Below are 27,921 nucleotides of genomic sequence, written 5' to 3'. Positions count from 1 at the left end.
AGTCACGTCCATTATGCAAGTTAAGCAAAAAAAAGTAAAAAAAAAAAATGTAAAGTACCACAAATAAAAACAAAAAGTTTTAAAGTAGTCCAAATGTGCATGTTGAATGAGCCTACAAAAGAAAATGACAATTGAAATACGCATAATATGCATCCCTGCACATTCTGGTGTGCAAGCAATAGTTCTAAAGTCATCAATTACAGTTAACTTTAAATTGATGATCTGTAAAGTTTTTTTAAAGTGATGTACCATTTAGAGTACCAAAGTTTTTCGTTAATTCATGGGCATGCACAGTTTTAAGGCTTGACATTTCAGTATGTATTTACTTAATGCAACCTCATATTTTACATTTTTACTAAGTTGGATAATATTATTGTGTTTGTGTGCATTACATTTTTCTTTAGTATACTTTAGGGGTTAACAAGGGGTTAAAAGCACCTGAAAAGCACCGCTGCCCATTGATTTCAATGGCAGGGTCGGTTTAGGAGCAGTGCAAACATCGCTTCCGCACCGCCCCAAGCTTGTTGCTTGCAGGACTTTTTTTTTCTGTCCTGCAAGCACACTGCCCCAGTGTGAAAGTTCTCAGGCTTTCACACTGGGGATGCTTGAGAGGCACATTTCAGGCGATTTATATGCTCTATTATTAGCACTAAAATGTCTGAAAAGCGCCTTCAGTGTGAAAGGAATCTAAGTGTTATATTTGTTAAAGTGTATCTAACGGCATGTTAAATGTTGTATAGAATTTTGAAAGGTTAAGAGCTCATGCACACAAGTTTACAATTTGTTGCACTGTGGATCCGTAATTGCGTTTTCTATATTATGGGCCCATGCACCCTGGTCCATTTGAATCTGCAGTGTTTAGCTGCATAAACCAAAACCAGAACAATCTGTTAGATGTATTTTTACACTGTAAGCATAAAAACATTATATACGTACAGCGTAATGGACCTACTGCCCAGGGCCGACATATAAACATGTTAATGAATCAGTAAGTGAAGGCCAAAATTATTCTGCTCATGTGCCTCTGCCACATAAGTGACTCCTTTGAGGCTGATGTAAACAGTGTATAAACCATCCGGTTAAGCATGGTTGTTTACATGGTGGCCTGCTGCTGCCTACTGAATGACACTTTTGCATCTTTCACTAGGCAGGGAAGAAGTGGCCATACAAGCTGCTTGTATGAATTTCAGCTATATGGACTTTATGTCTGTATAATTTAGATGCAGTACATATAACTTTTTATGTAGGATATTGGTACCAGTTTGATTATGTGCCTAAGGTCTCTTTTTTTCTGTGTCCCCCTTGGGAGGTTTTCCTTCACTTCCTGTCCTTCAGAAGCAATAGAAAGTCGTGGGACTCCTTTATCACCAAAACAACTGTCTCATGGGAAGATTGCCCCTCACCTCTTGTACTTGTGACAACTGTAAATGTTGATTTCCCATTTAGCTCTATATAATATAATATGTTTATTATTCTCAAATATATTATTTTTGTGCATCTGAGGTCTGTACATGTTTTAAAAATGTGAATTGACCATTTTTGTATTATGAATGTATGGTAACAAATCGGTGGAGAATGCTTTATTCAGCCAAGCACATTTATTAAAGTGCTTCTATAGGAAGGCAAAAAACCTTTTGCATGCAGTCAATAGACACAGACAGGGAGGCTCGGGAGAAAGCCCACATGAGTGCCCTTCATAGCAAGCAGCTTGCTATGGTAGCACTCTTGGTGGTGGTGGGGGGTTGGAGCCAGGAGCGGCAGCGGTGGACCAGAGAAGAGGAGGAGCATTTTTGCTGCTGCTGAACTCCTGTAGGAGAAATAAACATCAAGAACATGTAGTGTGCATGAGACCTTATGCATCAGCCTTTGCTGGCCAACCATCCAGTCATACAGCTGAGGTTCTCCAGAAAATGCTTCCGAAAACATATTTCATAAATCACAGGGACTAGGAAATTCTGTAAGCCTCTGTGATATTGCTTCATGTCCAGGAATGAAGAGACATACTAGGTCTGGTGAATTTGATCAACAATTTCCCCTGGAGGTGGGGGAAGTAGAGTGGTCCCTATCCCTGTGTAAGCTTCACAAATTAAAAAGCATCTGTAATTTTTGCTGAAACTCATCAAGAGCTCACGTTTAAATGCAAATAGGTCTGCCAGCCAGTAAAAGGTAACGCGATTATACCAAATTTTGCATGCACAGGACATCATGAGAGCAGATTTCAGTGCTCAGCCATATCATGCTGAATGTATGTTAAATCGCACTTGTAGGAAAAATTGAATGACAAGTTTTAAGAATATGGGATACAAAAAAAAATTGCATATCTGTACAGTATATACTGTATATTGATGTTTTAGATGTAAAGAATACAGATTATTATTTTTTTGCTGAAAACCAATAGGAGGCATGATATATGCATGTTAAAATTAATGATTCTTAATGGAGTTATTTAACAGACAAATTTTTATTCTGCAAGCAACGGAATCTTTGTCCTAGACATAATGGTAATTTTTTATCATTAAAACCTGTGTTAGGTAAGTAATGGTACTTTGTTTACATATGTCCTCTGCCAATGACATAATGGTTACACAATGACCATAGTATTAACCACTGTTCTGGTAGCAGCCAAACAGTAGACAGGTAGGTGTACAGAATTTCGATTGGTGGTAGTCAGTTTTGTTGTTTGTTATCTCTTGAAATCAGGTTCATATGAAACTTTTGATCTTTCAAGTAGTAGAATGATAAAGGTTGCAGTGAGTGTCAAACTTATGGACATATTCATGTATATAACCACGTTTGAGTATATCTGTGGTTAGGTGCATTTTTTTGAATGTTACTTAGAAGTATCAGGATGCAAATTCTAATAAGCACACGGTGTCCCCAGTCAACATCAGAGCCTCATAGTGATTCTACAGTGCCATACAAGTGTTTAGCACTGTAGAATCACTGTGAGGCTCTGATGTTATTTTAAACTTGGGGTTCCATACTGAAAGGCAGGAGCTTAGTAGATTCTGGGACAGATGAGAACTAAGCTGTTAAGCTTAACACTGCCCCGGAGCGGCCCCATTGCACTTTGGTCAAAGTGCAGCTAACCCTCAGGTTTCGTGCAGGTTAGCTGCACTTTACCATAGACTTCTATGATGTTCTGCATGCAGGAGTTTTGGTGCTCTTTCTGAAACTGCACCAAAATTGCAAGACTTCATAGAAGTCTATGGGAAAACACAGCTAACCCACATGAAAACCGTGGGTTAGATGTGCATTAGCAAAAGCACAGCGGGGCATTGTGAAGCATTGTGAAGCCTATTAAATCTTCTGCTCTTGTTGTTTTAACTTTGGATAGTAAAACATTTTTTTTCTGCCAATAAAACTTTTATACAATCCATTATTTTTTCTTGTCTGGTAAAAAGCCTAGACTTATGACATCATGCACAGCTCCATCTCTCACTCTGGAGACAGTTTACCAGGAAGGGAGGGGGGTGAGTCAGAAGAGGGCCGATGAGAGTTGCAGGACTGCAGAGCTGAAGGTGTGCCTCTGTGTAAATCCAGGAAGTGTACAGACCGCAGCTGCCCACAGTTAAAATGGTTGCAGCCAGACTCGGTGGAGGGAGATTTCTGCAGCATATTTGGCAAGTACAGAATTGCAGACTGCAGTTCATCTCTAAATTTTACTTCAATTGGTAAATATTGTTTACACCACATCATCAATGCAAGGCTGCTTATGATGCATTTGTATCCTCTGAGAAAATATTATACTATGTAGGAAATGCATGTTTTTATTTATTAAGTTAATTACATACCAGTTAAACACCTTCCCCAATTCAGTCAGCCATGCCCCTTTAATTAAAGTGTATCTGTAGGAAATTTTAGTTTGTTTTTGCTGTGATTGATTCAGGAGATTTTCAATCACTTTCTGTCCCAGATACACAACATTAATTTGCAGAACCAAATTCACATGAATTCTCATCAATTTAACAGTTTTAAAAAAAAAAGGACCATTCTCAGCATGCCGGCAATGCTAACTATCACATATGTATGTGCACTCAAACAAACTGTCAAACCATCAAATGGCTGCTGTCTTAACTGATCACAAATGCACCATCATGGCAGTTGGAGATCAAACAGAAGCTAAGATGGCAGCTTCCTTGGCTGGAAAGGATGGGTGGGTATTTTCGCTTTAGATGAGAGGGTTTTCGCCAAAGTGAGTGAAGATCCTCTCTTGGACAGTTGTTATCAGAACAGATCCCCCTACACAGAAGGAGTTCACTTTATTCTAAAATGTAAACTTTTTTATTCTATTATACTTTTTTACTGGTCAGCAGTACTTGGGTTTTGGCTTTCGATATAACTAAATTTAGTTTTATTCAGATTTTAAAATCAAATTGGATAGAATGTATTAGGCATTATGCTCTGTGAGTGCTTTTCTTCATTTTCCATATACTTAGAATAACAGATCCAAATCTCCAAAGTACTGTCATTTTTTTCTCTCATTCAAACTCTGATATTTTCTATTTTTAACCAATTCATATTTTAAAACTCAATTTTTATTCAGATCTTTAAAAAATATATATTATGTTGCTCTCATGACAACGCAGTGTATGCATCACATGCTGCTGTTTGTCTGCAAATGTGTTTGCTGACCGGTGTTTGTCAGCTGTTTTATCCTTTCTACTCTCTGCACTCAGTTATATGTTGGCCCCATCAAAAGACTTGCACCCCCCTGTATTATTGTCGGCATGCTCCTTTTCTTTTTCTCTTTTTTCTTTCTTTTAACTGTTCTTCATTGTATGTCGGTGTGCCTGAGGATTTGGTGGGGCCTCTGTGACTCTGTTCTTTGGAACAGGAAATACTAGCAAAAGTACAAAAGTATCACCTTTAATGACATCCCTATATGTTATTGTAATGTGTTTATAATGATTTCTAATCATTATTTGAACTTACATTTTGATTTTCAAATAATAATAATAATAATAATAATAAAAAAAAATCATTTTTTTTTATTTAAGCAACTTTCAAGACAATATGTATACTGTTTGCCAAGTCTGTAATAATTAATTATTAATTTGTACAGTCAAAGCAGGTTTATTGAGTGACCTCAAAAAATGTACGTAATTGTCTTCACCAGGAACAGAGTCACAAAAAAAGGGGCTGCGTCAACCCCTTGATCCATGTTCTAACTCGCGAGATCTGAAAACTGCATCCACCTATCAGCAAGGGGGATGCACAGAACATGTCACTGTTACTATCAGCATTAATCCATCACTTTGTTTTACAATGAAAAACCTTTTTTATATATCATCAAGGTTGGAGGCCTCCATGTGTTGAAACACATTTAGTCACAAATGCTGTAGCTTAATGCACTAAGTGGGTTCCCTGCCCTTAATCCCCTGATGCCTTTTTCTACATCCACTATTACTGCGGGCATTTGCTAGTTGCCCTTATGTTATACTCCTCTGCATTTTCTGTCTTTTCCCTCCCTTCCCTTTTTTGTCGTTTCTTTTCCCTGTTTTTTTATTTTATTAAATTTTTTTAAGTAAATTATACTTCTTTTGCATGATGTTTGTGTTTCTGAAAGCTGCATTTATCGATGAAACCGCGTCAGATTCTAAAGAGGCTTTGTTAGGGTTTTTACACCCCAAAACCACAAAAATTTCATTAGAGTTTCTCATTTCTGCAGCTGGTATGTGGTACACCAAAGTATTAGTTACATGTACTAATATAAGCATGATTTGGCTATTTTTTTGACTATCCGAAATGGTAGTAAGAGTCAAATCCAATTGACATGAAATGATTTCTATTATCAATCTTGTTAATTGAAGGGGTATATTTAAACTCTGATGTATTTGTTGTTGATAATGCTGGCATAATAAAGTAGATATGGATACATCTGGTTACTTTATTTAGTTTTGTGACACCCCATACCTGTTGATAAAGATGAGAAATTCCTAATAAATTTTTGTGTATTATATGTGCTGTGATGGGTGTACTCCTGATATATGGAACCCTTTTGGTATGAATAATGGCTTCATGTTTCTATATTCTCACTTTTTGTTTGTGTAGTATTTTTTTTAATTTTATTTCAAAGTGTTTACATTAATATATATATATATATTTTTTTTTTATTTCATAATATGTTTTCTATAATATTCTTTCTTTTTATTTAAGTCATTATTCTGTATCCTTCTTCATTTTATCTGCAGTTCGTCGTGTAGCTCCACGTTTCTCCATTTTACCTATGAGCCATGAAATTATGCCTGGAGGTAATGTAAATATAACTTGCGTTGCGGTTGGTTCACCCATGCCCTATGTGAAATGGATGATGGGCACTGAAGATTTAACCCCAGAAGATGACATGCCTGTGGGGCGTAATGTTCTGGAACTTACCAACGTCAAGGAGTCTGCTAACTACACCTGTGTCGCTATGTCAAGTCTTGGGGTTATTGAGTCGGTAGCTCAGATCACTGTTAAATGTGAGTATAGCTTTCTTTATTCAGCTATGGACGGGTACTGGAAATGTATACTATGTTATATGATATATACAAAAATATATCAGAAGTATTTCTTATGCTGTATTAGGTTGTCAGCTTTGGTTCATGCACCCTTTAGCTATTTTTCTTCTAGGTTTTAAGTAAGTATTTAGTGTTTGCTATTTTTAATTCACAAAAACTTTTTAAAGTGAACCTGACCTGGCCTGAATGTTCTAAGATAACATGTATGCTGTTACTTTATTAACATAGCATAGCCTGTCTTCAGATTGATCTCTGTCCTGTGGAGCTCCCTTGGATACAGCCAGGGCCTTAACTCAAGTCAAGATTCAGCTCTGCCTTTCCTGATGCCTATACCTGCCCCTTCATTCATCTCTCAAATGCCAGAACAGCAATTTACAGTAAAGTCTATACATACAGTATATGCATAGCTCACACTATAAGGAGTAATTTATTCCAACTGTGCAGTTACAAATTGCAAACTCATTTGTAGCATGATTGAGCTGCTAAATGCCACTTATGCATCCCTGCCATACGCTTTGTTCAGATCTTTAAGATGCTAAAAGAACTTGAGATTTTCTCAGCAGTAGTTTTGAGGCTCACTGTGACTACACTTTAGTATTTTTTTTTTGATGTGCTGGTATGTCTCTTCCTGAGCATGGGCAGTAATTTAATTTCTGTCTGGACAATCCAATAGGTCTAAAGGAGCCTTTAACCCCTTAACGCCCGCCGCACGACTATATACGTCCACAGAATGGCACGTACAGGCAGAAGGGCGTATATATACGTCCTTGCCTTCTAGCGGGTGGGGGGTCCGATCGGGACCCCCGCCACTGCGTGCGGCGGGTGGATTCCCTCGGGGAGCGATCCGGGACGTCGCGATCGCTCCCCGGAGCTGAAGAACGGGGAGAGCCGTATGTAAACACGGCTTCCCCGTGCTTCACTGTGGCGGCGTATCGATCGAGTGATCCTTTATATAAGGGAGACTCGATCGATGATGTCAGTCCTAAAGCCACACCCCCCTACAGTTGTAAACACACACTAGGTGAACCCTAACTCCTACAGCGCCCCCTGTGGTTAACTCCCAAACTGCAACTGTCATTTTCACAATAAACAATGCAATTTAAATGCATTTTTTGCTGTGAAAATGACAATGGTCCCAAAAATGTGTCAAAATTGTCCGAAGTGTCCGCCATAATGTCGCAGTCATGAAAAAAAACGCTGATCGCCACCAATAGTAGTAAAAAAAAAATAATTAATAAAAATGCAATAAAACTATCCCCTATTTTGTAAACGCTATACATTTTGCGCAAACCAATCGATAAACGCTTATTGCGATTTTTTTTACCAAAAGTAGGTAGAAGAATACGTATCGACCTAAACTGAGGAAAAAAACATTTTTTTTTTATATGTTTTTGGGGGATATTTATTATAGCAAAAAGTAAAAAATATTGCATTTTTTTCAAAATTGTCGCTCTATTTTTGTTTATAGAGCAAAAAATAAAAACCGCAGAGGTGATCAAATACCACCAAACGAAAGCTCTATTTGTGGGGAAAAAAGGACGCCAATTTTGTTTGGGAGCCACGTCGCACGACCGCGCAATTGTCTGTTAAAGCGACGCAGTGCCGAATCGCAAAACCTGGCCTGGGCATTTAGCTGCCTAAAGTGGTTAAAGAGACTCTGTCATAAGAGACTCTGTTGAGATTTTGTAATGGGAAAAGATCTAAGATTTCAGTGCTTCTATTGTGAATTTTGAAGATGAATTTCTTCATAATGCCTAGTCTGGACACATGTTTACAATAAAACATATCTACTAGAACACCTTGGAGTTTATATAGTATATCTGTAACTGAGTGAACATCACAGGGAGGGTACCTTGTAGTTGAAGAGCACTGCTTTTGCAGAATATTGAATGTTTGATGTCTTATTTTCTCTTATCGTCCATGGATGGACACAGCTCCTTAAATCTTGACAAGTGGGTTATGTTCCCTGTTTACAGGAGAGGACTAGGCAGAAACATGTTAGATAATTAAATACATGTTACATTAACAGAGTTGAACAGCCCCGCCCGGTCCCTCCAGACATAACCCTCCTCACTGCAGCATGCAGCCTCAATTTCGTTCTGCCTAGCAAAGGAGTAGGACGTATGGCTCCCTTCGGGCCCCGCGGCCTGAGGAAAAGATTTTATTTTATTTTGTCTTTTTGACCTCTATCAACTGTCGGCTGAGAGACAGGCTGGATATTATAGATCCTTGTAGTCTTCTCAGTTCGGCCAGCGAGCGTGAGCACACCTTTGCAAAGAGGCTGGGTCTGCCACGACATGCCCCATGACTCCTGGGGCGGCCAGTGAATTTTGCTCCAAGGTCCGCACATGACTGGGCTGCGGTGTTGTCTCACTCACAGTGGACTACCTCCATTGCGGTTGTATGCCTGTCTGGAATGCGCCAGTGAGTCGTTGCGTGGACGGGTAAGTACAGTCCCTCCCTCTTAGGGGGGGTGGTACAGCTGAGCATTCCTGGTATTTGGGTATCCTCCCTACCCTGCTCCCTTTTTTCCTCTGCTGTTTTACATTTCTGTCGGGGTGGGGGGGGGGGGGGGAACCTGGTTGAGGGGACTGTGCGCCTGGCCTATGTGTATCTTACTGCTGGGGTCCGCTTTTCTGGATGTTTTGGGGTGCTGGGCAGCCTTTCTAGGTTTTCACTTTTAAAAGTTCTGGGTTTGCCGCCGTAATTTTTTTGTAAATCCCATTGGCGGCCATTTTGTTGTAGCCGCGCCATGATACAGCATATTATGGCAGTCGGGCATTTTCCTGTGGTGGCGTCGGCCTCCATATGATGTGCTCGGTGGCCATCTTGCCTGAGTCCTCGGCCTCTAGTGTTGATTCATACCTTCTCACACAGCACCCCACGGCTACCAGCTTACCTCACTGTTTTCTCCTCATGCACTCAGCGGTGTGTGGGACACCGGCATCGGCGCTGAGCAGTCTCCTCCGGTGTGGTGAGTCCCCTGGGTAACCCTCTGCGGTCAGCGCAGCAGGAGTGTTGTTTTTTTTCTGTTCAGTCTGAACTGGGCCCTGGGAGTTTTTTTACATGTTATACACATTATGCAAATGTTCTTAAGCTATGGAGTCAGTATCTGGGTCCTTCCTCAACATGCTGGTGATGGCAGCAGCACCTGGGATTCCCACAGAGTTTTTATTATTGGTCCTGGACACTTTTGTGCCAGGGTGGGGACGGACTGCGGACATGCGGGGGTTAAAAGAGTGCCCCCTCCCCCCGTTATCCCCTGGGGAATGCTCTGTTATGGAGCCGTGGGCCGGATACCTGGGTCGGTAGAGGATAAGGCATTATGGGTGCGCTTCTCACTGCTGTACGGGACTCTCTTCAGCTGGATAGTGCAGCTGGGTTTCCGCCGAGGGCTCGGTCTTTTTTGGTTCACAATTCAGACTGTTCTGTGTAGGTTTTTTCCTTCTGTGCCCTTCTTTGATAATTTCTTAGATGCAGAATGAGAAAAGCCGCAGAGGGCTTTTGTAGTCCCTCACCGCTAGGCAGTTCAGTGCCCCTTTGAGGAGAGCCCTTTCAAGAGGTGGGCATCTTCTCCGGTGGTGGGCCCTCCAGGTGTCATGTAAAGGTGACCATTCTCCCTATTGCGGGAGGCCCCGCTTGTATGGATCTGACTGATAGCAGATCCGAAGTATTGACCCTTTCCATGTTTACCATGCTGGGGTCTGACTTGCGGCCTATTGTGGCCGCTACTTGGGTCTCAGTCACTCACGGAGTGAGCATTTTGCACCAGACAGTGGAGGAGCACCGACTTTTCTCAGAGGTTATTAGGCTAGCGGACCAGCTGGTCCAGGGCCTCATATAGGTCTGTTTCAGAATGGTTTTATGCACACGGTGATGTAGTGGTTAACTCCATTACTTGGCAGCAAGTGAGTCATGGTTCAAATCGGACACTGACACCAATCTGCCTGGAGCTTGCATTGTCACTTCCTGTGTCTGCGTGGGTCTCCTCCGGGTACTCCGGTTTCCTCCAAAGGCATGTGTGCATACACCTACAGAATATTCATACAAACTACGTGTGTGTATTATTTATGGGCAACCCTCCCAGGCCATCAAAGGCCCAGCTGGTGGTCTAATCTGTCCCTGGGTGCGTAAGCCGATCACGCCGGCACCCAAATCCTGCCACTGTATGTAGCCTTCCCTCCCTGTCTCTAGGTGGGGTGGGCAGCTTGCAGGTTCACAATTCGGTGAAACCTCCCTGCTCTCCAACCAGTGGGTCTGCGAGGTGTTCTCTTTAGAGTACTAGATAGGGTTTCCTCCTATCCACAGAACAAAGTTCTTTCCTTGTGTCTTCCTCTCCCAGGCCCGTCGGTCTACCTTGGGCAGTGTGGGACTTGCTAAGTTGCGGGGTCATTTTACCTTTCCTGCAAGACAAGAGGTTTGGGGTTTTCTATTGGCCTCAGGCCCTGAATACCTTTGTGAACGTCGGGTAGTTCCGCATGGAATCCACTTGTTTGGTAGCCGGGGGACGTCCTGACGTCCTCGGACATCAGGGAGGCATACATGCATGTCCCGTTTTGCGCATGTCACAGTGTTCTTTCTGTGCTTCATGGTGAGAGATGGTCTCTGTCAGCCTGTGGCCCTCCCTGTTGATCTGGCGTCAGTACCATGGGTTTCCAGTTAGGAGCTCGCACTTATCCTAACTTTGTTGGGACAGCGAGGCTTTGCCTCGTTGACTACTTGGACAACTGTTTTCTGAGAGCAGCTTCTGTCTCAGACCTAGTGGATGTGTTATTCCCATTCAGACCCTCCGAAGATTCAGGTGGGTGTAAAACATTTGGGCCAGAAGTTGTAGCTCAGTGGCAGCAAGCCCGCCTTCCATGTGGCGACCCAGGGTTCAAATCCTGTGCATGCTAGGTTCCGACTCAGCGTTGGAGTATCTAGGGTTGATCCGGACTCCTCGGTGGCGAAGGTCCTTCTCCCCCTGGAGAAATTGCAGACGCTCCAGTCTGCGGGGAAGGTATTGGCATCAAGCAATCGGTCTTCACTCCGGGCACCTGCTGGTCTGGGGCCTGTGGGTAGCCTCTTATGAGGTGGTACTGTATGCCCAGGTCCACACTCTGGTTTTCCAGGGGAAATACTGTCCAGGTGGTAAAAATTGCTTGTCTCTGAAATCATCAGATTCTGGTGCGCCACCTAGTCAGAATCTCTCTGAGTTGGTGACGAAGATCCCCGACTCTTCGGTCCGGGAAGTTGTTTCTTCCTTCCAGTGGTCGGTGTTTACGACCAATGCCAGCCTCAAGGGTTGTGGGGGCACCTGGGGGGTCCAGTCGCTCTGAGTCGCTGGACTTGCGTGGATCTGTATGCGCCCGCTCTCATCTGGTCTTGGTAGCTACCCAGGGTCGGGCCTGGCTAGTGCCTGGGTGGAAGTCCGCCTGGGACTACCAGGTGCTGTGGACCCTGTTCATTGTCCTACTATTTTAGGCGATCGAGCTATGCTTCTCCTCGTGGTCAAGGAGGTTGCAAGTTCGTCCGATCTGGTTTTAGCCGGACAACGCCATGGCCGTGGCTTTGGTCTACCTTCAGGTATACCAGCAGGCGGACTACTGGAGTCGCCAGATTCTGGACCAGGGCGACTGGTCTTTGTGCTTGGTGTTGCGGCTCCTTTGCAGGTAGGTGAGCCTCACAGGGCATGAATCTCCTGGCCGCTAGTCTCAACCGCAAGGGTGTCAAGGTTAGTGGCCAGGTCTAGTGATCTGGTACAGACGCTGGTGGCCCTGTGGGGTCTGTATCGGCAATTTATTGCCTTTCCGCCATTGTAGTTGCTTCCTCGGCTGCTCCACAGAGTGGAGGCTTAGGAGATCCCAATGATTCTAATTGCTCCAACTTGGCCTCGGCGTCCTTGGTACGCCGATCTCGGGGCGCTTGGTAGCGGAGGTACCCTGGAGGTTGCCAGGGCGGGAGGTGTCTCGAGGTCCCATACTTCCTCCTTTTGTACAGTCACTGACTTGCTCAACATGGCTATTGGAAGCCAGACTTTAAGAGACTGTCCGAGGATCTACCATCGCGCCTGGCAGGCTTACATCTCTTGGTGCGAAGAGATGGAGTGACATCCACAGACGTACTCGTTGTCCAGGGTCCTACTGTTTTTACAGCTTGGAGTGGATATAAAAATTGCTTAAAGCACCGTTTGGGGGCAGATTTCAGCCTTGGCTGTGTTCTTTCAGTGGCCTTTTTGTGGCCCGTTCCCTGGTGGGTCCCTTTTTTTGTGGAGGGGGTTTGCCACATATTTTCCCCCTCTTGGCCCATCTCCCCCCCATGAGTTTTGACTCTGGTGCTCTCGGTTCTTCTGGAACCTTCCTTTTGGAAACGTCAGGGAGATTTTCTCTTGACACTATCTCAGAAGGTGGCCCCTTTAGTGGCCTTTACCTCTGTTAGAGGGGTTTCTGAGTTGGCGGTCTTGTCTTGCAAGCCACCATGCTTGATCCTCCATAAGGATTAGGTGGTGGTGCACCCGCGACCTTCCCTTCTTTCGAAGGTGGTTTCGGCCTTTCGCCGGAATAAGGACATTGGGCCAGATTCACAAAAGAGATACGACGGCGTATCTCCTGATACGCCGTCGTATCTCTGTTTCTAACTATGCGACTGATTCATAGAATCAGTTACGCATAGATAGGCAGAAGATCCGACAGGTGTAATGGACTTACACTGTCGGATCTTAGGATGCAGTACCGCGGCCGCCGCTGGGGGTAGTTTGCGTCGTAAACCAGCATCGGGTATGCAAATTAGGAGTTACGGCGATCCACGAAGATTTTTCCCGTCGTTGCGTAGTGGCGAGTGTTAGATTTCCGTCGCAAAGATAGGGCACCTTTAACATGGTGTAAAAGTACTCCACCATGTTAAAGTATGCCTGTCTTTCCGCGTCGCTTTTGAATTTTTTTTAAATCTTTTATTTTTCCCGGCGTAAATCTTTTTTCACGTTGCGTTTCACAAAACGTCGGCGCGTCGTAATTTTGCGCAAAGCACGTCGGGAAATTTGCGACGGGAGCATGCGCAGTACGTCCGGCGCGGGAGCGCGCCTAATTTAAATGGTATCCGCCCCATTTGAATTGGACCGCCTTGCGCCGGACCTGTTTACGATACACCGCCGCAAATTTCCAGGTAAGTGCTTTGTGGATCGGGCACTAAATCGGAAAAATTGCGGCGGTGTAAAGTAAACCGGTTACGTTACGCTGCGCCCGCTGTACGTGAATCTGGCCCACTGTTCTTCCATCCTTCTGTCCTCGGCCGGGGCATTCTACGGAGGTTGCCTTTCATACTTTAGGCGTGGTATGTGCTTCGTGTGTGTACCAGCCTGCTACGGCTCCATTTCGGAGATCTGACTCTCTTTTGTGTCGTTGTCTGGTCCACAAAAGGGCCTGACGGTCTCGTCGACCACCATGGCTGTCATACAGGCCTATGCTCTTAAGGGGCGGGCCCCCCTTTCCGGTCACGACACTTTCGACCAGGGCAATTGGTGCTTCCTGGGTTTTCTTTCCGACATCATGCGTCGGTCTCACAGGTGTGCGAGGCGGCGACTTGGTCGTCCGTTCACGCCTTTTCCAGAATTTACATGGTTGCTGTGAGTGCATCTTCTGATGCTGCTTTTGGCCGCTAGTTTTTGCAGGTGGCTGTTTACAGTTGCACCTCCTCTGTTGAGGAGCTCTGCTTGTTTTGGGGTGAAGTTAAAATTTGTTTTACTGAGGTATTTCCCACCCCTCGTTTTGACACTGCTTGGGGACGTCCCACTTGTCAAGATTTAAGGAGCTGTGTTCGTCCATGGACGATAAGAGAAAATAAGGATTTTTTGTACTCACCGTAAAATCCTTTTCTCTGAGTCCATGAACGGACACAGCACCACCCCTCCTTTTTAGGTTTGTACTGCTTGTTACAAACTGAGGCTGCATGCTGCAGTGAGGAGGGTTATGTCTGGAGGGACCGCCCCCTGGGCGGGGGCTGTTCAACTCTGTTAACGTAACATGTATTTAATTATCTAACATGTTTCTGCCTAGTCCTCTCCTGTAATCAGGGAACATAACCCACTTCTCAAGATTTAAGGAGCTGTGTCCATCCATGGACTCAGAGAAAAGGATTTTACGGTGAGTACAAAAAATCAAATTTTTTAAGAAATGGACCATGGAACAATTACTTTCTGGAATGTGTCTTTTTCATATTACAACTGATTGTGGAAGTGTGAACATTTATGTACCTGAAAACTCTGGGAGAAAAACATAATTTGAAAGCTACATCAGCTAATTTAGCTGTGTTTTTGACAAGACATCTCTGTCAAAATTAATAGCCCTTCCAGAATTGTGAGCAACTGCAAGAAAGTTTAGAAAACTTATATCTTAGCCATTTATTTATTTTTTTGGCAATGTCTTGGTTCTGCACTTCATTTATTTTAGGTTTTGCAGTCAACCCTAAAGTGTTTTATACTTTTATTGGGGGGGGGGGGGGGGGTTGTTGGCAGATAGGGCTATCATTTAGATACATTTATTTTTATTTCCTTGATTTTTGTTGGAAATAAGTAGTAAAAATGTGGAAAAAATAGATTTTCTCATAAATGTTCCCAATGCAGTGCTTACCTAATTCACATAACCCCATATAACCCCATAGAGCTGCATGATTCTGGCTAAAAAGAGAATCGCAGTTTTTTTGCTTAGAATAAAGATCACGATTCTTGTTTATTTTTTTTTATTTTATTAATTAAAGTGTATTTTTTCCCTAAAATAAAATATTGCAACAACCACCATTTTATTCCCTAGGGTCTCTGCAAAAAAATATATATATAATGTTTGGGGGGTTCTAAAGTTATTTTCTAGCAAAAAATACAGATATTAACTTGTAAGCAGCAAGTGTCAGAAAAAGGTTTATTTTTTAAGTGGTTAAAAGGACATTATTTACAGACCAAACTTTATCCCTTTGATCCAAAAGAACTACCGTATTTATCGCGGTATAACGCGCTCCCGCGTATACCGCGCACCCCTACAGTAGCCCCGAATCCTGTGAAAAAGTTACAGTTTTGGTGTCTTGCGCAGCGTCCATCGGCGGCCTCGTCGGGTCCGGCGTCCGTCTGCGGCTTCGGCTTTGTTTCTCTTTAGTGATGTTGTGAGAAACTTGGCAGGCTGCCTGTTTTTTTCTTTTTTTTGACAGCTGTGGGCTTGAGCAGAGAACGCTCTGCACTGAATGGAGGAAATTATTATTTTTTAAGATCGGGACAGGGTTAGAATTGCAATCTCGATTCTTTAACGATTAATCGCGTAACTCTAGCGTACACGGAAATATACTATGCAGATAAAATTGTGTCACATTGGTGCATTTTTATGTAACATGGCGGAATGGTAACGCCCAATGTGAAGTATGCATTTTCCTTTAAATGTCACAGTACAAAGCACACATGGGGGAAAAAACGGTTATATTCATAATGCTGGCTCCCGATCAGAAACTGTGACTAAGAGCTATTGGTGACAGCTCGGTCAGTGTGCTGGGAGCACACAGTGAGTAGCCTCTCTAAGCACACAACCTCAGCCTGCTGTATGTGTGGCAGTTGGGTGTTAAATTCCACTTTTCTTGAGTGAGTGAGTGAGTAACTTGTATAGCGCAACAAATGCGAACTTAATCGCCTCAAGGCGCTTTGCATCCAGTGTTGTCCTGATCCATTAGAAGAGGTGGGTCTTTAGTTTTTTCCTAAAAGCCCGATGGTTTTCTTCCAAGCGGATGGTTGTGGGTAGATCATTCCAAAGCCGGAGTCTTGCCATCACATCTATGCCTTAGGCAATCTGCAAGCAACTCATACTGATCGTATATTCTATTTTTATGTAGTTTTTTTTTATTATTTTTTTGTAAAAATCTGCAGCAGCAGATTACTTCTGATAGTGATTTATTGCTGTCTGCAATTAGATACCTATTAATTATAATATATAGAGAATAAAGAAAAATACAATCTGCAGATACAATAGCAATATTCAACATCAGTGATATTACAAAGTTACATGTTAAGTTTGATTTTAGGTAATGATGTTATAAGAAACTTTAGTATCACTTTAATTCACCTCAAGTACAAATGTATGGGTGGCCATATGTAACTTAATTCCATTTCAAATTGGTGTCTCAGTGCCTAAATTCTTGGAATGCGTAAAGAAGGGTATACACATTGAGTTTTTTCATTCAAGCAGCAGGTTGAAGAAAGAAACTTTGCAGATCCCCACACCAGCGATGTGAATGCAGGGATCTCCCGCTGCGCACTATTGTATTTTGACAGTGGGGACATTCCCCCTGACAGAATACACAGATAAGTGCTGCAGGCCTGCATGCTGGTTTTCCAGCAGGACTGTTCGATAGAAGCTAGTTGTTAGACGACCTGCCGTTGAACAGAGAGAAAGAGCAATAACAATAATATTTGACTGTTGAAGAAACACCTTATCATACATAAAAATGTCTTTATCATACAACCCAGGACACAAGGCATCTTCATATCCATTACTAGCCCATTGTGTTGCACTTACCTGCAAACAAAGCCCGCAATGTTTCCGCTGGTGGCCACATCCATCTTCACCCCTCTTCCTGCTGGGGCCGTGGACTCCGACTCTGTGACTGGCCGGAGTCTTGTGACGTCACTTCCGTGCGCATGCCGCCAGTCACAGCACAGGCCCTATAGAATCTGCATGATCGTGCCCCTTCTCCTGTCCGCATTGCGCTGATGACTTTGACACAAGTGTATATGGTAATTATCTCCTATACCGTGCAGGTTTAGGAGATATTTCCAGTGCCTACAGGTAAGCCTTATTGTAGGCTTGCATATAGGTAAAAGTGGTGTAACTAGGTTTACAACCACTTTAAGTCATGTTAAAGATGAACTATGGGATTCAAATAAAAATCACCTAACAGTGGTATCAGCTACTAATGTCCTGTAAATGTAACCTTAAAGCGGTTGTATACCCCGATTTCAAATTTTTACTTACAGGTAAGCCTATAATAAGGCTTACCTGTAGGTAAAATTAATATATGTTCACCTTGCATGCAGCCCCTGACGTCAGCGATGCATGCGTTTTGAAGGTCCAGCGGATGCTGCCGGAAAATCAGAGCTCCTTGTCGGAAAGAGGACTCCCGTGCACATGCGCAGGAGGGATGTCCTCACAGGTCCGGCCACTCACAGCGCTGGAGCGCAAACCCCGAAAAAATATGTTAGCTCCCTCCCCGGCGCTTCGTTCTAAGGTACCGTAGGTATTTCATAATAAGCTAGTATACTAGCCTTACAGGTTGTTTTTTTTTTTTTTTCGGGCATACAACCGCTTTAAGGTTTAGCTGCTAATTCCAGTGAAAAAACTCACATAATTGCAGCCATTGCTGAAATTCATAAAAAAGCTATTTTGACTGGGCACCTTGAGAGAACCTCAAGGTAAGTCCTGTAACTCATAATAAACAATCAGTGCACACAAGTAGTAAATAAAAGTACCAAAGGTACCCAAATGCAAGCTGGACATTTCAAGGTCAATCACAACACCCTTAATGATAATAAACAAATAGATCAAATAGATGGGTAAGTGCAGCGCAATAAGGAAGAAAGTCCATCAGTCTTATAAGAAATAAATTCCAACAATGAAGGATGTGTTGTAATATATGTTGTAATATGTTGGCCGATTTATGTGGGATGTTGTAATATGTGTATATATATATATATGTGTGTGTGTATATTGTATTATATATTGCAATTGACCAGGCCAGATTTCATTATTATTACATGTTACACATCAAAAGAGGCTTGTCTATTGTCAATATGCAAAAAGACAGGATGGGTCCATTTTTACACATCAAACCAATCAAACAATTACTCAGGCCACATGTAATCTAATTACTTATTAGAGGGAGCTTATTGGTATGCAAGGATGTATACTAATTAGCTCCCTAATACTAATTAGTGACTCCGGCTGGGAGTGACAATTACCTGGCACTCTGAAAGACAGGGGGCCAGATTCTCGTAGGTGCACGCATCTTTGTGCGGGCGTAACGTAACCTATTTACGTTACGCCTCCGCAACTTAGACGGGAAAGTGCTGTATTCTCAAAGCACTTGCTCCGTAAGTTGCGGCGGCGTAGCGCAAATCGGCCGGCGTAAGCCCGCCTAATTCAAATGTGGGACAGGGGGGCGTGTTTTATGTTAATCTTCTGTGACGCGACGTGATTGACATTTTTCACGAACGGCGCATGCGCCGTCCGTGGAAATCTCCCAGTGTGCATTGCTCCATTGCATCGATCTTCTGTCTGTACATATGCAGAACACCCATGGTTTAAATGTTGGTTTATGTAACACCACTGAAAGAAATACTTATTGCATTTGCACATCAATTCGGAATGCCTTTTTGGCTCATTCCTGGACAACATCATCAAGGACATCGCAGGTGGGAAGAGTGTCCATTTTCCCAAGGAAAAGAAAGCTAAGTCTCAGTATAGGAAACCCTTAACTACCTGAGGCTAAAAAGAGTTTCTTTCATTTTTCCAGGGCCTCCAGGTTTAAGTCTTCTATCACAAGTTCTCTGACTTCCAAATTCTCCAAACCTACTAACAAGTCCTCACAATGAGGTGACACCTACCAGAGTAAGGGGGACATCTGTGTCTACAAACTAGCATTTCAAACTCTACCTCTTCTGCTCTTCATGTTTTCAAAGCTGACAACATCTCTGCAAAAACTGGCAGACCTTCATGCTGCTCTGGCACAGGGCGTTTAAAGGGTCATAGCCTTTTTTTTTGGAGCAGAAAAGGGTTTTACCTAATCCAAAGCAAAGGGGGACATTCACATCATGCTCAATGTAAAAGTTCTCAATACTTTTCTTTAGGTACAAAAATCCACATGGAATATAGAAGATCAGTCATTGCTTTCCTCCATGAACATCAATGTTTTTTTTTTTTTTGCAGTCCAGTGCATCAACATTACCTGGGTTTTCTGGTAGCTACACATTACCCATTTTTTGCCCTTCATTTTGGTCTTTCCACTGCACCTTGATGCTTCACCTAGATTGTAGCCCATGTACTTGCTCTGCTTCTCCCTTGGGACATTCCCATAGTTGGATACCTAGATCTTCTACAGCAAGAACAGTCAGCACAAACCAGTTTACTGTTCAAGCTCTGCAGAGGTCCTGGATCCTGAACCTCCAGACGTCAGCATTGGAACTGACTCAGGACTTTGAATATTTTCCTGCATACTGCTTTCTCCAGGGTGTTTCTGACTGTTTTTCTGAAAATACATATAGCCAGATTCAGGTACGTTTACGCCGGCGTATCAGTAGATACGCCGTCGGAACGCTGAATTATTGTCATACAGCGTTAATTTAAGCGTATTCTGGAAACCAGATACGCTTAAATTAGGCTAAGATACGAGCGCGTAAGTCTCCTACGCCGTCGTATATTAGGGTGCAATTTTCCCGCTGGCCGCTAGTTGGCGCTTCCGTTGAGTTCGGCGTAGAATATGTAAATGACTAGATACGCCGATGAACGAACGTACGTGCGCCCGGCGCATTTTTACCCAACATGTACCCAACAACATTAGTACCCAACATGTCATGCTTCAAAATGGCGCAAGCTCGTTGAATGGCGACAAACTTTTACCCTTAAAAATCTCCATCGGCGATGTTTAAAGAAATTCTACAGGTTGCATGTTTTGAGTTACAGAGGAGGTCTAGGGCTAACGATCACGGTGATACCTCACGTGTGGTTTGAACACCATTTTCATATGCAGACGCTACTCACGTACGTGTTTGCTTCTGCACCCGATTTTACTTTTTATTCTTTATTTTTACCCTGTTAAAATAAAAATAAAGGGCCAGATTCATGTAGATTTGCGGCGGCGTATCATATCCCGTTTACATTACGCCGCCGCAAGTTTCCAGCGTAAGTGCTTGATTCACAAAGCACTTGCGTGTAAACTTTCGGCGGCATAGCGTAAAGCCGTCCGGCGCAAGCCCGCCTAATTCAAATGGGGCTTGTACGATTTAAATTAGGCGCGTTCTCGCGCTGAACGTTCTGCGCATGCTCCGTTTGGAAATTTCCTGCCGTGCTTTGCGCGAAATTACGGCGCCCCGACGTGTTTTTTGAACGGCGACGTGCGTAACGTACTTTCGTATTCCCGGACGTCTTACGCAAATAAAATAAATAAAAAATTTGACGCGGGAAAGACGGCCATACTTTAACATGGATGGTGTAATTTTACACCATCTAAATAGCACACTTAACTTTACGACGGGAAAAACCGACGTAAGAGAATGCGACGAACGCGCGTACCTTCGTGTATCGCCGTAAACAGCTAATTTGCATACCCGACGCTGGAAAACGACGCAAACTCCACCCAGCGGCCGCTGGAGAATTACACCTACGATCCGAAGGCGTACGAAGCGGTACGCCTGTCGGATCTTTGCCAAAAGCCGTCATATCTTCGTTTGAGGATTCCAAATCAAGATACGACGCGGCAAATTTGAAAATACGCCGGCATATCAGCAGATACAACAGCGTATTTCTGCTGTGAATCTGGCCCTCTGTGTATAATTTTAGATGTCAAAAGATTCTAATAAGTTAGTGAGCTTGGGCTTTGAATCATTGAGCTGAGTGATTTGATGGAGTCTGTTTTTTTTTCTTGGAGAACCTTTTTGAACCATTCTTTATAAGGATTTTTCCTTGCTCTGGATCAGCTGTAGATTTATTGTTTTGAAGAAATATTTTTATTTTTTTAATAGATTTACTTTTGCCTGTTGGTTGAACTTGAGAAACATATGTCTTTTTTAACTTGAAAACTGTGTAACTAATAAATATATATTTTGTCATTTTTTGTTCTGTTTACTCAATTTTAGCCCTTCCTAAAGCACCTGGGACTCCCGTGGTAACAGAGACTACAGCTACAAGTATAACAATTACATGGGACTCTGGCAATCCTGATCCTGTGTCTTACTATGTTATAGAATACAAATCCAAAACGCAGGATGGGCCATATCAAATAAAGGAGGATATCACAACTACAAGATATAGCATTGGTGGACTCAGTCCTAATTCTGAATATGAGATCTGGGTGTCAGCAGTTAACTCTATCGGCCAAGGACCACCCAGTGAACCTGTAGTGACACGGACTGGAGAGCAGGCTCCTGCCAGTGCCCCTCGAAATGTACAGGCTCGCATGCTTACATCTACTACAATGATAATTCAGTGGGAAGAACCCGTGGAACCAAATGGGCAAATACGGGGATATCGTGTTTACTACACTATGGAGCCTGACCAGCCAGTCAGCAACTGGTTAAAATATAATGTGGATGATAATCTTTTAACCACAATAGGAAATTTACTGGAACATGAAACTTATACTGTCAGAGTTTTAGCTTTTACATCTGTAGGCGATGGCCCACTCTCTGATCCTATCCAAGTGAAAACACAGCAAGGAGGTGAGTGGCACTTTTCAAATATCAGTTAAATTAGATCTTATTTAAATGTGAACTGCTGTCAACTTTTTGGTTGCATAGGGGAAGCTTTTATATTTGTTTTCATTAACTTTAAAATACAGACTCATATTGGTTTTGTGTTGTATGGTAACAGATATAAATAGCAATTAAAGCATATTTTAAAATCCACCCTGCCAGGGATTTGCATAAATCAAGGTCTTGATCAGTTTTACCATGAGTTGCAGATATCTCCAAAAAACGATTTTATAGAGGTTTAATGCTTTCCGGTTTTCTGTTGATATAAAAGAAAATACATCAAACCACATGTATGTCATGACACATTTGCACTACGATTTGATGTGTGGCGTGAAGTGCATTGCAACACATGCCAACATTGGCATCAGACAATTCAGGTGTGAATGGGCCCTTAAAGTGGTTCTAAAGGCAGGTCATTTTTTTTTTACCTTAAAGCGTTTGTTAACCCAAAAAAATAAATACAAATTAAAGATCCTGCTCCTTTAAAGCATGTTATACAGCACAGTGCTTGTGCTACGTCATTTGGCCCCCTGTAACACCTGAAATACCTGGCTGATCCTGCCTGGCTATGTCATCCCCCCTGTACGCTGACTCTGTCAGCTGCAGCTTTGCTCTGTGTCTCCCCCTGGTGCTCTCCCCCCTCCCCTCTCTGCTTGTCAGCTCCATGTCCACCCCCACCCCCCACACCTTTGCACCTGCTGCTCAAATTACTGTTTCTTTTTAATATAATCCTGTTTTTTTAATGTAATGGCCCCCTGTGAGTGTGCTTTATAAAAATAATACTGTCATTTTACATTTTTGTTGTTTTTTTTACACTGTTATTGCTGTCACAAGGCATGTAAACATGCCTTGTGACAGTAATAGGCATGTGAAAGGTACTCTTTATGGAGAGATCAGGGGTCTTTAAGATCTCTTAAAAAGTATTCAAAATGTCAGGATCAGCCTTTTTGAATACTTTAATTAATTATTTAAAGCCAGTAATCCGGGAAGTGATGTCATGACATTGCTTCCGGATTACTAGATCCGAAACCCAAACTAAGCATCAGCTTTGTTCGGGTCTTCGGCCAGCTGGTGGACGGTGGGACGGGAGAGCCTGGGCGAACAGCAGAAAATGCTGGAGGGGGGTCAATGTCCCCTCCCACTGCTTGTAATAACATCCAAGCAGTTGTTATTACAATAAAGCCGACCGTCCGTTCTAAAGACCGATCCTGTACCTCCATAAAAGTAAATATCAGCCACTCATTGACCCACTTCTCTCCTCCTCCTCTCCTGACTAACGTCAGCGGGGGATCCTCGGCCCGCCCACTATTGGGCCGAGAGAGGAGAGAAGCGGTGGGTCAATGGGCGCAGATCAGTGCTCTGTAAACAAGGTATATACAGCATTATTTTTATAAAGCACAGTCACAGGGGGCCATTACATTAAAAAGCAGAGAGGAAAATGTAAAGATGCATTGGTGGCTTAACAACCACTTGAAGGGCTAGTTTACACTTCAAAACATGGCTTTGGACGTGCTTTGTTACATAGTAGCCGAGGTTGAAAAAAGAGATCACGTCCAAGCTATGTGTGTGATTTTATGTCAGTATTATATTGTATATCCCTTTATGTTGTGGTGGTTCAGGTGCTTATCTAATAGTTTTTTTTTAAATTATCGATGCTCCCTGCTGAAACCACTGCCTTCGGAAGAGAATTCCACATCCTAATAACTCTAAGGCCTCGTACACACGATAGGTTAACCAGAGGACAATGGTCTGATGGACCGTTTTCATCGGTCAAAACCGATCGTGTGTGGGCCCCATAGGTTATTTAACCATAGGTTTAAAAAAAAGCCAACTTGCTTTAAATTTAACCTATGGATTCCTAACCGATAGGTCAAAACCGATCGTTAGTAGGCACGATAATCGGTTAAAAATCCATGCATGCTCAGAATCAAGTTGACGCATGCTTGGAAGCATTGAACTTCTTTTTTTTCAGCACGTTGTTGTGTTTTACGTCACCGCGTTCTGACACGATCGGTTATTTAACCTATGATGTGTAGGCGTGACGGACCATCAGTCAGCTTCATCAGTTAACCTATGACAACGGTCCTTCAGACCGTTCTCATCGGATGGACTGATCGTGTGTACGAGGCTTTGCAGTAAAGAACCCTTTACGCAGTTTAAAGGAGTTGTAAAGGAAAAATATTTTTTTGCTGAAATGACTGTTTACAGGGTATTGAGACATAATAGTTAACTGATTCCTTTTAAAAATTATTAAACAAAGATAAAAATCAATCATATAATGTACCTACAGTTTTATTTTCGTTTTTGCATGCTGTTTCCTGCTTCTGTGATGTACAGAGACACAGAGCCAATACAGGGCAGTGATGGTTTGTAAAACGGAACTGATTAGTACTGAGGGGTTTTAGACACACAGTAATCACACCTCCTTGATCAGTGACCACAGAGAGAAAGCTCCCAGTACTGTGGTTATCAGGAAACAGACAACCAGGAAGTGTGGAGATCAGAGAAGAATTACAGCAACTTGAGAGCAAAAACTAACAATGAGGACATGAAAACAGCACTGCATTAAGGTAAAGGAAGCTATTAAAATAAAAAATAAAAATTCCTTTACAAACCCTTTAAGGTTAAACCGCTTTTCTTCCAATTTTAGTGAATAGCCGTGTGTCCTATTAAATTCCCTTTCACGGAAAAGCTTTATCCCTATTGTGGGGTCACCAGTATAGTATTTGTACATTGAAATCATATACCCGATCAAGCGTCTCCTCTCCAAAGAGAACAAGTTCAGTGCTCCTAACCTTTCCTCATAACTAAGGTCCTCCAGTCCCTTTATTCGTTTTGTTGCCCTTTCCTGGACCCTCTCCAGTTCCAGTACATCCTTCCTGAAGATTGGTGCCCAGAACTAGACGGCATACTCCAGGTGCGGCCGGACCAAAGTCTTGTAGAGTGAGAGAATTATTATTTTATCTCTGAAGTTAATCCCCTTCTTAATGCATGTCAATATTCTGTTTGCTTTGCTTGCAGCAGCTTGGCATTGCATGCCATTGCTGAGACTGTCATTTACTAGGACCCACAGGTCCTTTTCCATCCTAGATTCCCCCAGAGGTTCTCCCTCTAGTGAGTAGATTGCATTCATATTTTTGCCACCCAAATGCATAATTTTACATTTTTCTACATTAAACCTCATTTGCCATGTAGTTGCCCCCCCCCCTATTAATTTGTTCAGCTCTTCTTGCAAGGTTCCCATCTCCTGTGGAGACGTTATTCCCCTGCTTAGCTTCGTATCGTCTGCAAATACAGATAACTTGTTACAGCTTGTTAAAGCTCTCTGAACACCAGTCAAAGCCCCTGTCACTAAATAAAATGGTTAGCTTACAGTCCTGTTTATACCTTGCGTTTGCTTTGCTTCAACCCCATGTAGCTTTAGTGGTGCTTGAAAGCGTCTTCAAAGCCCACATAGAAGTCTATGGCAAAGTTCGCTTGAAGCACCTAAAGATTTTGAGATGCTTTAATTCAGCTTTAGCTTTGCTTTGTTTTGGAGAAATTGCAGGTATGAGATATACACACACACACACAGTGCACCTGCCAAGCTTTCAATAAAGCTTCAAAAGAGCATCACCGAAGCTTTGCCAAAGCATCATTAAAGCCTCACTAAAGCTTCATTGAAGCACCACCGAAGCATCAAACACACATCATAAAAGCATGTTGAAGCGGTAGGCGATTTAATGTGTGTTGAAGCCGAAGAAAGTGTAAATAAGCCTTTATGCATTCCCTGTTTTAAAGTAAAAAAATTCCCAATAATTGTATCACCCCTTCACATCTCTATATACTTACCTGAGTCCTATCTTGATCCAGCAATGCGCCTGCGTGCAGTGATGCTGGTCTGTATTCCTCTCTTCACAGAGGCAGCAGCCTGCTGCTGTCAGTCAAATCCTGTAAGGAGGGAGTGGGGGCAGGGCCGAACCACACTGTGTGTGCTTAGAACATACACTGCCAGGCTCAGGAGCAAGTCCACAGGTGTGCTCCCATAGCAAGTGTGTTGAAATGGGGGCACACACAGAAGAGGAGCGGAGAGCACCAATACAGATCCCCAGAAGATGAGGTTCAGGGCCATTCTGTGCAATACCAAAGAGCAGGTAAGTTTAACATGTTTATTATTTTAATTTAAGAAATGTTACCTTTACAACCACTAAGTGTTACTAAGCCCAGTAAACCCCCCACAGTGCACACACCAGCCATGCCACAATGTCCCGTATAGATTACATCCTGATATCAACGCCCCTTGTGCCCAGGGTGGAGGGGGTGGGGTTTGCTCCTAGAGCTTTATCAGACCATTCACCATGTTGGATGCAGCTGTCTTTGATGAGGGAGGCCCCTGGAAGGGTGTGGAGATTGAATCCATTTTGGTTGAAAGCCCTGCAAGATCACGACAGCATAGAGCGGGAGTTAAAGTTCTTTTTCCCAGAAAACCAGGACCCTTTAACACTTAACCACCAGTGGGATGCATTTAAAATACACGCGAGTAGGGTGCTAGACACTAAAATTAAAAGACTGAAGCTTTCCTCACAGGTAATAGTACATGAATCAGAGGAAGCGTTGCGGAAACTAGAAGAATCATTTAATACACTACCCACCCCGGAGAATTTGGAAAAGGTAAAGGTACAAGCCAGAGTAGTAACGCAGCTACACATGGAGAAAGCCAAACAGCGCATCTTCTTTTGTAAAACACGGGTATATGAGCATGGGGAAAAGGCAGGGAAGATGCTGGCCTATCTGGCCCATCTGGAAGACAGACCACCGGTGGTGGTGTCCCTGGCTGAGCCGGACGGCTCGTTGGTCACGGACCCCCCGCAGGTGGCGGACAGGTTTATGAGATTTTACAGAGACCTATATACCTCCCAGAGTCGACGCACACCGAGAGAAATACAGGCATATCTTCATGCATTGCAATTCCCACAGTTGAAGGCAGAGCAGGTGCAGCAGCTTGAAGCCACTATCACCGCCCAAGATGTTGCGAACGCAATATCACAACTAGCCAAGTCCAAGGCCCCAGGTTTGGATGGTCTGCCACTAGAGTTCTATGCCACTTATTCCGAAACACTGGTACCCAAGTTGCGGGATGTTTATCATTCCATTTTTGACTCAGGTATCCTCCCTATGTCTATGCAGGAGGCTCAGATCATAGTCCTTCCCAAACCAGGTAAGGATCACAGGTATCCCGAAGTGTATAGACCCATATCTTTATTGCCGGTCGACATCAAGATATTGGCTAAGATTTTGGCCTCCAGGTTGAATGTGGTGATTCTCTCCCTGATACACCCGGACCAGACCGGGTTTATGCTGGGCAAGAATACGGCCATGAACATCAGGAGACTGTTCATGAATATACAGGCACAACATGACAATGTAGGGACCAGGGTGGTGGTATCCTTGGATACGGCCAAGGCCTTCGACTCTGTCGAGTGGCTGTATCTGTGGGAGTGCCTACGGTGTTACGGGTTTGGCCCGAAATTTATTAAATAGGTACAGCTTCTATACCAGACACCCAGGGCCAGAATTTTTGTCAACGGGTGGCTGTCAGAACAGATTGCATTGGAACGGGGCATGAGACAGGGATGCCCCCTGTCACCGTTATTGTATGCCCTGGCGGCAGAACCGCTGGCCATGGCAATTAGGGCAAGTCCAGATGTGATAGGCCTCAGAAAGGGGGATGCATGGGAAAAGATAGGATTATATGCAGATGACACTGTCCTCTATCTGGCAGATCAGGGACCATCACTAAGGGCAGCTCTACTTATAATAGAAGAGGCGGGTACATATTCAGGGTTAAAGATTAACTGGGACAAGTCCCGAATCCTTCCGCTAGATCAGTTTCCCCCTCAGGCATCGTCCCCGGAACTACCATTGCAGAGGGTGGCGGAGGTTAAATATCTAGGGGTGAGTATAACCAGG

The 27,921-nt window shown here is 43.2% G+C and overlaps 1 protein-coding gene across 18 annotated transcripts in view; it reads left to right on the top strand.

Annotated features, from left to right (window-relative positions):
* PTPRS (protein tyrosine phosphatase receptor type S) overlaps window positions 1-27,921 on the top strand; it is a 565,376-nt gene that overhangs the window by 221,546 nt on the left and 315,909 nt on the right. For all 18 annotated transcript variants that reach the window (XM_040322493.1, XM_040322436.1, XM_040322492.1 and 15 more), the window contains 2 exons: window positions 6,195-6,464; window positions 21,358-21,939. In XM_040322493.1, coding sequence (XP_040178427.1) covers window positions 6,195-6,464; window positions 21,358-21,939 — 852 coding nt within the window. The remainder of the gene's footprint in view (window positions 1-6,194; window positions 6,465-21,357; window positions 21,940-27,921) is intronic.

Source organism: Rana temporaria, chromosome 1, assembly GCF_905171775.1.
Source record: "Rana temporaria chromosome 1, aRanTem1.1, whole genome shotgun sequence".
Classification (NCBI taxonomy): Eukaryota; Metazoa; Chordata; class Amphibia; order Anura; family Ranidae; genus Rana; species Rana temporaria.
This window is presented reverse-complemented; position numbering and strand designations above follow the sequence as displayed.